The 11,765-nt window shown below is 47.9% G+C and overlaps 1 protein-coding gene across 5 annotated transcripts in view; it reads right to left on the bottom strand.

The window, feature by feature from the left end:
- Positions 1-1,311: 1,311 nt before the first annotated feature.
- ZNF445 (zinc finger protein 445) overlaps positions 1,312-11,765 on the bottom strand; it is a 29,366-nt gene continuing 18,912 nt past the window's right edge. For all 5 annotated transcript variants that reach the window (XM_070237886.1, XM_070237884.1, XM_023620616.2 and 2 more), the window contains 5 exons: positions 10,369-10,537; positions 9,936-10,012; positions 9,505-9,631; positions 8,901-9,005; positions 1,312-7,911 (listed from right to left, as the gene is read on the bottom strand). In XM_070237886.1, coding sequence (XP_070093987.1) covers positions 5,750-7,911; positions 8,901-9,005; positions 9,505-9,631; positions 9,936-10,012; positions 10,369-10,537 — 2,640 coding nt within the window. In that variant the 3' untranslated portion in view covers positions 1,312-5,749. The remainder of the gene's footprint in view (positions 7,912-8,900; positions 9,006-9,504; positions 9,632-9,935; positions 10,013-10,368; positions 10,538-11,765) is intronic.

Raw genomic sequence — 11,765 nt, 5'->3', positions numbered from 1 at the left:
TTCCAGTGTCCTCCTTTTAACAATTCTAACCACTTCTCTTCGTTCCTGGCTTTGTAGCTTGCCCTGTGGAGGTGGGATCAATACCACACCACCACCCCAAACTGGTTCAGATGTTGAGACTGATGACATCACACAGATCAAGAGGTTAAGAGAGAGTTTATTATTCACATGAGGCTCCCTAGGGAGAGCATGACAGGCACCCAAGCCAGTCGGTTTGCCTTGACTCAAAGGAGGAGCACGCGGCTCTGGTTTTTATTGTGGTTAGGGGTGAGGGTTCCAGGGCAAGGAAAAAAGCCAGGGTTTGCACAAACTCCCCCTCAGGTGCTGAGAGGGTGTGCCTGGGCTTTCTTATCAGCTCAGCCAGATGTGAGGCAAAATGGGGAGCAGGAGGGCTTGAAAGCTATCATCAAAAATGGGGTCAGAGTCTGGAGGGAATTGTGCTAAGCAAAATAAGCCAGACTGAGAAAGACAAACACTGTATGATTCCACTCATACGCGGAATATAAACAAACACATGGACAAGGAAACAGTTCAGTGGTTACCAGGGGAAGGCGGGTTGGAGGTGGACACGGGGTAAAGGGGAGCACTTATTTGGTGACAGTCAAGAAATAATGTACAACTGACATTTCACGATATAAACTATTATGAACCTCAAAAAACCAAAATGGGGTCAGACTCTACTACAGTTCCCCCAGTCCTGGGGTCGTAGCTGCTTCTCAGTTACTGCCTCCAGGATACCTTAGCATTTTCTTTTTGCCTTTTTAGTTACTTAGATATTTATCTAGCGAAAGCTTCTTTGTCAGTTTCTCTTGTTAAAATCACTGATATGGTTCTGGCTCCTGACACAAAACCTCTTTGTTGTTCTTAGCATGGTTAGCATTAATTTAAAAGGTGTGCTAGTTGGTACGTAAATGTTTACTCACCTTTCCTGATCTACCTAACAAACTGCAGTGGCTGACTAAGCGTCTCTGTCCACAGGATCCCATTTCTTAAACTTACAAGTCTATAGCTTCTGGGTTCACTTGTTATTTTTAGGCAAGGAGGAATTAAAAGAAATAGAGCTTATAATTTCCTGTAAACTGCATGTCTTGGAGATCACACGTCAATACATGAACATCCTCCTTCTTTTTAACAGTGGCATGGTATCCCATCAGATACACCCACCTGTTGAACCATTCCTTTACTGACAGCCATTTGCGGTGCTCCTGATCTTTGCAGGTGAGGGAACTGAGACCTCGAGAGATTAAGTGGTTCACTCTAAGTAACATCACACAAATGGCAGAGCCAGAATTTCTACAAAATCATAAAATGTCAGAGCCAAACCTTAAGAATATTTTTATTTTTAAATATTTTAAGCAAACAGTTAAAAAAAAGAATCTGCCACACTATCCTGTTAAATCAACATGCTGACCCATCTACACCATTTTTTAAAACAAAATCAAACACACCTGAAGCCCACATGTACCCTCCCTGATTCCATCAGCAGCTCCCACCCAGGGGAGGCAGAGCACGACTTTCACACATCATTCCAATGCATGATTTTATACAATCTTAGTTCATATAATTAGAATCCACAGGAAATACATTATTGTCAAAACAATAACACCACTGTTTACCCTCTGCCAATAACACTTACATGCCAGCCGCTATTCTAAGCCTTTACATGCATTACTTCATTAACCACCCCCCGCCCCAATCACCCTGTGAAGTCTGTGGGACTACTATTCCATTTTACAGAAAAAGTGAAACACAAGTAAGTTTAAACAATGTGCCCATAGATACACGGTATGTTTAACTTTACATAAATGGTATATTGGATATAGCTTCTGCAACTTTCTCAGCATTTCTGATTTATCTGTGTTGAAATATGTAATTCCAGTTCTTTCACATTCACTTCCCAAAGTACCAAAAACAACCCATTTATTTATCTGCTTTTCTGTTGATGGAAATTTAGGCTTGTCCCAATCTTGCTACCTAAACAATACTGCAATCAACAATCCTATGCACATCTCCTTCTTCACGTGGAGTTCTTCTAGGGTTTCTCAGGAGTAGAATCATTGGGTGGTAGAGTGTACACAACTTTACAAGATTTTGCAAATTGCTTGGCACAGCAGTTGTCACAATTTCCACTCCCACAGCAGTGAGTTCCCATTGTTCCACACACTTACCCACACTAGGACTTTTAAAAATTTGCCAACTTGATGAGTGTGAGATGGTCCATAGTAATTTACATTTCCTGTGCTTGCTTCTCCTCACAACTCTGGGCTGACAAGTCTCTGTTAGCAAACGTGGGGCCGACCACACTGAAGAGGTGGCTGACAGCCCGTCTGATGCCCACTCCTCTCTGTGGAGTTCCAGCCCATCTGGCTCTCCCCAGCTGCCCCTAGGGAGCAAGAGAAGGCTGTGCAGGGCCAGAAGAAGCCTGAATGTTCTCCAGGCCAGGATAGGGGTATTTGATGAGAACTGTGGGCTGGGGCAGTGAAAAACTGTCAACTGGAGCCATATGGCTCAGAACCACCCACAGCTGGGTTCCTAACTAGCAGGAGTACACTTGTGGGTGGCCTCCAGTCAACATTTCACTCAGGGCCTTTTCAAAAAACTCCAATCCTGACTTCACTGAACCGACTTCAGTTCTATATTCCTTAACAACGACAATGTTATGCAAAATTTCCTCTGCACAGCAAACAGACAAATGAACAGCCTACCCTGGCCTCCAGAGCGCTTAGCCCGGCTGCAGAGGGAGGCACAACTGTTGGAAACCCAAATATCACCTAACAGAGCAGGATACTGGCACCAGGAGTGGTGGGGGCAGGGGAGAGGGCTCAGAGGGATGGGGGTCAGGAAGGGCTGGGCCTTGAGAGTGAGGACCTGGGCCAGCATGGATCGGGGTGTGGCACTCCAGGCGAAGGGAGACAGCACAAGGCAGGCCAGGCCAGGGAGGTTCAGGGAAGGACAACGAAGTCAAATCCAACACTGATTACACCAAAAGGTTTAGCAGTTAGCTCCAAGTAGGTAGGTGTTTCTTTTTCCTTTTAGCTAATCTGTATTTACTAACATTTCTATCATGATCACATATTACCCATGTAATTAAAATTATTTAGAAACAGGTTATTTAGCAGATTGCATCAGTATAATCACAAACATTAATGGCTCGCCTCAGTATAGAGGGATTTCTGTTGACTTTTATTTCATTCTTTGTACATTTTAAAATTTGATTTGAATGTTTAAAAATAAGTATATCTCATTTTATAAAAATGGCAGTAAAAATTCCCTTATTGGGACAGGAACTCTGTGAGGTGCCAGGTGGCACAAGAGAAAAGGGGTATTTCTGTGGTTGCAGCATCAGCTGATGGGAGCAGGGAGCTGCAGCTCTGTGAGGTCTCTGGTCTTACAGATCAGCCACCTAACCCAGAGCCCCAGGAAACCAAGCCCTCTTTCGCCAATCTCAGGAGTCAGGTAGCATAGCCAGTTACTCAAATTTTACACATGAGGAAATAAGCGCAGATGTGCAGTGACCTGCCCAAGATCATCCTGCCAAGAAAAGGCACACTGAGCCTGGAATCCAGCTCTGATGACCCCAAGGCCCTTCCCACAACCCTGGGCCCTCAACACATGCGACTCTGGTCCCTGCCCAGCTACTTCTAGCGCCAGTTTTCGGCACGGTGACAGTGATGGGACACCAGATTCCAGGCTGCAGCAGGTGCTGCTGTAGGAAGCAAGAGAGAGGCAGAGCCAAGAGGACCAAACCTTCCCGAGTACAAAGCTGAATGGGCACCAGAACACCAAGAGATGCTGCCCCAGTATCTCTCTCCACTACCCCCTGCCCATCCCACGTGACATCACCACACAGCGTCAGAGCTGTCACTTTCACCTGCCCCTGACAATCCAGAGAGGGTAAGATTACCCATACTCTACTAAAGGGGGCATGTCCAAGTTGGTTTCTTCTCAGTACAAGAAACAGCCTGCCCCAGGAGCGTGCCCCTGCTCACAGCAGTAAATGGAGTCTGAGACAGTACTCTACTATTGGGCAAGACATTTGTTCTGATATTTATAATCTGAGCTCTTCAATAAACAGAAGCAATGACTACTGACATAAACTTTAGAAATACCACTCCTTTACCCTTACATCACTGAGCTGATTCTTGCTTTTCGCTTCAACACGAGTGGGCAAGTGCGAGGGGGTGCCTCCCACACCAGGCCACCTTTGCTCCTGAGGGCCTCATACACATGAACTGGTACCTTTGGGTTGAACTCAATGCCACCAGCAGACCCAATGCATGGAGAAGGCTACACGAAGGTAAGAGGATGCTGCAGGGTGCAGAGGTCAAAGATACAACACAATAATCAAGTGTTTACATCTGCTGAGAGCTGAAGGTCTTGTACCAAATTCAGACACGGGCAGGGCAGGGTTGGGGGAGTCCCATTCATGGAAACTGGGAGCAGGGATAACTGCATAAAACTCTTTCAGCCACCGAATTTTACTGAATCCTTAGGTCTGTGGTTAACCCTTGTGAAATGTAATACAGATTCAGACCACACAGTCCTCAACTCAAAACTGTCCAAAAGCTCCCTACCTCCCTTTGAGGCACCCCAAGGTCCAGCGAAGACCCATGATCCTCACACGGGTTGGCCCTCCACCTCTCTTCCAGCTGGCACACTCCACTTTAGCCCAAGGGCCTCCCTGCCATTCCCTGAGGACACCAGACAAGACCCCACCTCCTGTGCCTAGATCTAGAGACCGACAGGCTCACTTCCTGACCTCTTTTAGGTCTTTGCTCAAATTTCACCGTCTCAGTTAAGGCCCTCCCCGATCAGCCTATTTAAAAATCACAACCCACCTCCCAATCCAGCACTCCCTCTCCATCTTCTCTGATTCATTTTGTCCACAACACACATCACCATCCAAAATACCATATCTATCTCATTTGTTTATTGTCTGTAAAGATCCAAGACGGCAGATGTTTTCTGTCTGTTCCAGTCACTGCTGGGTCTCTGGCACACATAACAGTGCCTGGCATACGGGAGGTGCTCAGCACATTTCCTTTTACAGATGGACCACTGCTGCTGTGCACACCTGTGGGACAGAGACGGCGACGGGGCACTGGTAGAGCTCCATTCTCCAGGTGATCGAGCCCAGCACCCTGCTCTCCTCCGCTGGCTGCTGCGACAACTCTATGCCCACAGCAGATATCCAAAGCCAGCTGTGAAGGCTAAAGCCATGCCAGAACTTTCCAGGAGGCATCTAGGGAGACAAGGAGGAGTTCTCTCTGCTGCTGCTTGAAAGGTCAAACAGAATGGGCACCATCACAGGCCAAACTCAAAGAGAAACTTAGGATCCAAGTGGCCCCTTCCCAGCAGCCACAGCCTACCAGGCCACAGACATTCTGTCGAACCACAAAGGGCAATGGTCTCTTTAAAGTCCTTTAGAGTTACGGAAGGAGATACAGAATAACCTTTAGAGTTATGGAAGGAGACCTGGCTGGGGGAGCTCCAGGCCATTGTGCAAAGGCCATGCCTGGGGGCCCAAGCCTCCAGAAGGACCCCAACGAACAAGCTGCTGCTCTTCCCCAGCATCTCATTTTCCAGCAGGTAGGAGGCTGGATGCCTTGAGTTTTTGAAGCCTCAAGATTCTCTGCCACTAGCTTCCCAAACAGAAAGGCCTTTGTGAAGGTTTTCCCTGCACTGCCTACAATTATGAGCTCTCCAGCAGGGCAGTTAGGATCCCCTCACCCCATTGTCAGGCCCCAAGTTAATCCCCACTATGTTTTTTCATATGCCGAGCCAAATTTGAAGTCCACCTGAAGGTCTTCCCACACTCTCTGCATTTGAATGGCCTCTCTCGAGTGTGAAATCTCGCATGGTTAATGAGTTGTGAGCTCTTCTTAAAAATTTTCCCACACGTGCTACATTTGTGGCACTTTTTTCCAACGGGTGTGTTCTGGAGTCCAGCGAGCCTGGAGCTCTGGTCACAAGCTTCCTCACAATCTTTAAGGGGCTTCTCCCCACTTGGTTTTAACTCCTGTGAACTCACCCCTGTATCGTGGCAGGACGACAACCCAGCCAGGCTGCCTTCAGACTGTGCCGCTCTAGTGTGCCTTCGCTGATGAATGCAGAGGGTTTGTCTCCCAATGAAATTTTTCCCACACCACTGACATTTAAAAGGTCTCTCTTTAGTGTGGATTCTCTGATGATTAACAAGGCGATAATTTCTATCGTAAGATTTCCCACACAGATTACATTTATAGCGCTTCTCTCCACTGTGTATTCCCTTATGATCTAACAGAGATCGTTTACGTGTAAAGGTTTTCCCACATTCTTGGCACCAAAAACGTTTCTCGCCAGTGAGGATTTGTGGCTGTAGTTCTGGAGTGTTTCCACTTTCATGGTACTCGTACTGCTTTTCCAAAGCGTGAATCCTCTGATGTCGGGAGAAGTTAGAACTCCATCTGAAAGCTTTCCCACACTCCTTGCACTTATAAGGCCTCTCTCTGGTGTGAATCCTCTGATGGATGAGGAGAAATGAGTGATTACGGAAGGCTCTGCCACACTGGCTGCATTTGTAGGGCTCCTCCGTGGTGCCCTCAGGAACCTGGAACGCTCTGTCCTGACTGAGAGATGGCCCATCCTTAGGTTTCCTCTTAAGGGCGTGCTGCTTCTTATGAACAATAAACGTTGTCCTATGACTAAATTCTTTCGCACATTCGCTACATCGGTATGGTTTATCCCCTGTGTGAGTTATCTGATGATCAACAAGAGATTTCTTGCGAGTAAAAGTCTTCCCGCACTGCTGACACGGGAAAGCTTTCTCCGCGGTGGGGGCGCTCTGGGGCTCACTGCAGCTGGAAGTCTGCCTCAAGCCTTCCCCACGCTCGTTTTGACTATAGAACTGTTCTTCTTGGTGCTGTCTCACATGACGAGTAAAGTTTGACCTCCACCTAAAGGTTTTCCTACACTTGGTACATTTATAGGGCTTCTCCTGGGTGTGAATTCTTTGATGTTCAAGAACATATGATTTACAGTGGAAGGATTTCCTACACTGGCTACAGTCAAAGAGTTTCTCCCCACTTTGGTCTCTAAAATGATGATCAAATCCTGAGCCATGAGTGAGAACTTCCTCACACTGATTTGATTCAAGAAATTTCTGCTTAGCGTGGGTTTCCTGGTGCAGACGGTAGGCAGACATGCGTCGGAAAGCTTTGTCACATAGACTACACTTATAAGGTTTCACACCCGTGTGAATTTTCTCATGTCGCACACAGTTTGAGCTCCACCTGAAGGCCTTCCCACACACCCTACATTTAAATGGTTTCTCCTGCGTGTGAAGTCTCTGATGACATGCAAGATGGTAGCTATTACGGAAGGTCCTCCCACAGTCACTGCACTTATACAATGTCGCGGCTGGGTGAAGATTCTGCCCACGCTGGTGATGAGAGCTAAGGCTGAAGTCTTTTCCATGCGCATCCTTCACATTCCCTTTTAGTCCACCGTGAATTCTCTGATGCAGGCTGAACCCGCCAATCGTGAGTCTGAGCCCTTTCCCATAATCTTTGTAGTCACAGTGGTATGAACTCCCTCTAAAGTGTCTGCCATGGCCATGTTTAAGAGATCGCTTCCTTCTGGGAACTCTCAAATAGGTAACATGTTTTAGATTAAGACTATTACTTCTTCCTGATCCTTCAAATTCTTTTCTTGCCCTGTGACTGAAATTGGTCTCTTCTTTCTTAACTCTCTCTTTTACAGGGTTTCCACACTGCTCCTTTAACCTGCTCTTCTGTTCAAAAGATTCTCTGAGCCCTGTTCCCTCAGAAACACTTGTTGCATGACATCCTGATGGCACAGCTAAGGTTTCTGCTTCTTGCAAAGGTTCGTGTTTTAAGATGAACTTGTTCGTTTTAATCTGGAGCTCATCTCCTGACACAAAACAAAAACACAAGAGAATGTATTCTTCCCACCCCTGGAACCGGAGAAAGCACCAAGGGATAAAAAAATGCCGTGAACTTGGGTGGTGAGGCTTTTGCCTGACTGCCAATACCATTCCAAATAGTTAGGGATAAAGCAAAACATGGACAAGTATCCCAAATGACAGGGGAGGGGGAGGAGGAGAAGCAAGATGGGCACAGCAGCTAGACATATGCAGAATCACATTCAGTTGAAAAATTAAAAAGGTTGAGAGGGGAGTGTTAAACAGCAAGAGAGGGGAGAGGAATCACAGCATAAGAGCCTGATAGGAAGGTCCCCAAAAACCGAGGGGTGGGTCTCCAAGGAGGGCTGGCTCAAAGGACTGGAGATCAAGATTGTCATGGGGGAGGGAACAGGAAAAGAAGAGGAGCAGGAGTAGGATGAGGGCTCCAAAGAACAGAAAGGGGAGGGTACGGGGGATTCAGCGGGAGTGTAGCAAAGGGCTGAAGAGCAGCATCAATAAAAGGAAAAGAGAAATGGTGAAGCCCTCCAGTGGGCAAGAACTGGTACTGAGAGAGCCACTGGGGAAGGGGCAGGGCCAGAAACAAATGTCTAATGGGCCAGTCTGGAGGGGAGAAGTCCAGGGGCCCAGCACTTCTTAGCAAGACCATTAAGGATCTTCCTTATGCAAACAATGGAGTAAGTTCTCCATCATTTACTTAGTGTAAAAGACCTTCAAAAGAGAAGAGGAGGGGCCGGCCCAGTGGCGCAGTGGTTAAGTTCACACATTCCACTTCTCGGCGGCCCGGGGTTCGCAGGTTCAGATCCCGGGTGCGGACATGGCACCGCTTGGCAAAAGCCATGCTGTGGTAGGCATCCCATGTATAAAGCAGAGGAAGACTGGCAGCAGTTAGCTCAGGGCTAATCTTCCTCAAAAAAAAAAAAAAGAGAGAAGAGGAGATGCAGGAGGAGCAGGATCTGGTAGGTTCTCTGGAACTCACCTGCAGGAGTGGCACCTGGATTCCCCTTAGCTCCCTGGATATTCAGGCCCCACGGCTCCCTTGCCTCCAACCAGGAGATCAGAGCAGGTTTGGTGAATGGCCCCACTGTAGAAGAGAAGGGGAGGGGATGGGAAGGTAGATGAATCATACAGAACTACTCTCCAGGACCCTCTCAGGCCTGAGGTCCTAGTCGGGAAGGGGGAAAGGCCAGGGAGGGAGGTGGAAGAAGCCACGGCAGGAGGCCCAGACAGCCATTTCTAAAGCCTCAAGCAGAGACAAGTTGCAGCCAAAAGGATCATGAGGATTCTCTGGAGGTGGGAACCACATGACAGCTCAACCAGTTAAATCAGCCAACGTTTTCTGGATGCTTAAATGGACTAGGAACTTGATATGTGTTACTTTTAATTTTTGTAATAACCCGGCATGACAGATATTATTATCCCCATTTTTCAAGAGAGGAGACTGAGGTGATAGATTAAGTGATTTGGTCAGTAGTTACAGAGCCAGGATCTAAACCCAGGACAGGCCCCTTTCTATGTACCATCAAGAAAACTAAGAAGGCAGAAGTAAAGGTGGTAGAAGCATGGGGACAACGATGCCTTACCCAAAGAAGCCACATTCCCATAATTCTCCAGCATCACATCCCGGTACAGGTTCCTCTGAGCAAAGTCCAGCCATCCCCACTCATCCTGGGAGAAGGTCACCTCCACGTCCTTGAAAGTCATAGCCTCCTGAAAAAACACAGTCCTACAGTGCTACACCCTAGAGCCGGTCCACAGCTCCTGGCTTGTAGGAGAGGATGGGGAAATGGGGCTGGCTCTGAGTGAGTACAGGATGGGTCTGATGAGGGTGAGAGAGAAGACTATTACCCAGCAGAAGAGCTCTGGGCTCAAGAGGGGTACTCTGGTCTCTGGGACATAGGTCCTGGGTGTGAGGTCACTGGACAGAGAGGACCCAGGATGAGGGGGAGCTACAGCTACTCCATTAGGCAGCAACGATGGGATGTCAAGAAGGACTGAAAGTCTGGTGGCTCACCTGAGGCTCAGCTGTCACCTGGTCTCCTGAGCACCCCTCTCTCTGAGAAAGAGCAGGCACCTGGGCAGCAGAAGGGTCTGAAGGGGAAGAAAGAACCATGAGAGAGGGCAGCCCAGTTCTTGGCACCCCACTGAGAGGCCCACTCTTGCCCCCACACAGAGGTTTCCTGGGCCCAGGAGCAGGTATGGACTGTTGTTAAACACCCATTTCACATTTCCCCAGTGTCGGCTGGGGAGTGGGGAGTGGGGAGTGGAAGGTGCAATGGGAGGAGGAGCTAGGCAGACAACGGTCACAGAAGGGACAGAAAGGACACAGAGCTAAGGGCCAGGACAGAAAAAGATTCTCATGAGAGGACAGATAGTGAAAAGACAACATTATAGGAAACTCGGGAAGGATGGCATAAGGTGGGGTCTTAGGGCCAGGCAGCGAGTACCGGATTGCCCAGCCAGGAAGTCACGCACTCCTATTTCATAGGGAGGCTCCAGGTGGTCCCCCAGAGCAGAGCTGCTCCTGAGAGGTGAAGCAGGGGGCCATATCTGTGCGGCTCGCAGGGCTCCTGTACCCATCCAATGCACATCTGGGCTCTGGGCAGGGGCTGGGTCCTGGCAAGAAGAAAATGTGGTGAGAGGATCCCCATGGGAATCAGAAAGCAAACTCAGAGAAGAGGCCACATGGCCAATCCCTAAAGGGCAGAGGTCTGGGGTAGGGAGAGTGAGGGCCTTTATTATCTACAGGTAGAGGGAAAAGGAGGAAGAAGCCCAGGGAGGACCCCCTCACCCCTCAGCCTCCCTGGGCTCTCATGCGGGCCATGGAGGAGACAGGTGGAGCCACACTCCAGCTCAACATTAAAAAGCAGCTGGCAGGTCAGTAACAGCACTGCTACTGTTACGGTGACAGCTCCCCAACAGCCCTCAGCCCCCATCCCTAGCCTGAAACTTAGAAATGAAAGAGAAGAAATTTATCCCTGGGAATTAAAGTGATAATGGTTCACAGCAGAGATGCAGTTGAATAATGTCTACCAAGTATCAGGCACTGCTCTGGGCACCGGCACGCAAAGTGACCTCACAGAGGCAGGGTGGCTCCCAGACTGCACATCTGCCGGAAACAGTAGCACTGCTAGAGAGGCAATGCTAATTGTGACGGTCAGCCAGGGAACCAGAAAGGCGAAGTCTCAGGTACAAAAAATGGCAGTGCCCATTCAAGCAGAGACCTGGAAAGAGGAGGCCTTTGCCCAGAGATTTCAAGTAGTTCTGGTCTCTGAGGCAAGGCCATGCCTGATGTAGAAATGAGTATGGGAAGCTACTGCCAACGAACTTCAAGGTTTTCTGGTCCTGTGGCCAAGACGTTCTCTATGCTGATAGGGACGAATCTTAGCCTAAGGCCATTAAACATCTGATCAGATAAAGCTACAGACTAAAGACGATACACTCATCACAGTGTTTTATCTCCTGTTCCTCCCAAACTCTACCCAAGGGAGAATAAAGAAACAATAAGAATATTGTGGCACAGCCAAATGAGTTTATGAACAAACTTCCTCAGGCACTGGTTTCTCACATTTTGGCAATTTCGATGAACCACAGCATGATTCTGTAACTTTATATGCATCTTGAATATTTCTGTTCATTTTTCAGAATTTGGGAGGCTTTCTCCCAGACCCTGTTTTTTGTTTTCTAATTTCTAACTAGCTTTCACCCAGGTAATTGCTGGTTGGCTTTATGCTCATCTGATAATGTTTTCATGGATTTTTTAAACCTTACATCTAGCTCTAAATGAGTTGAATAAAACCAAGCCACAATTTTGTGCCTACCATATACCTTATCTACTTTAATA

This window comes from Equus caballus, chromosome 16 (assembly GCF_041296265.1).
Source record: "Equus caballus isolate H_3958 breed thoroughbred chromosome 16, TB-T2T, whole genome shotgun sequence".
NCBI classification, from domain to species: domain Eukaryota; kingdom Metazoa; phylum Chordata; class Mammalia; order Perissodactyla; family Equidae; genus Equus; species Equus caballus.
This window is presented reverse-complemented; position numbering and strand designations above follow the sequence as displayed.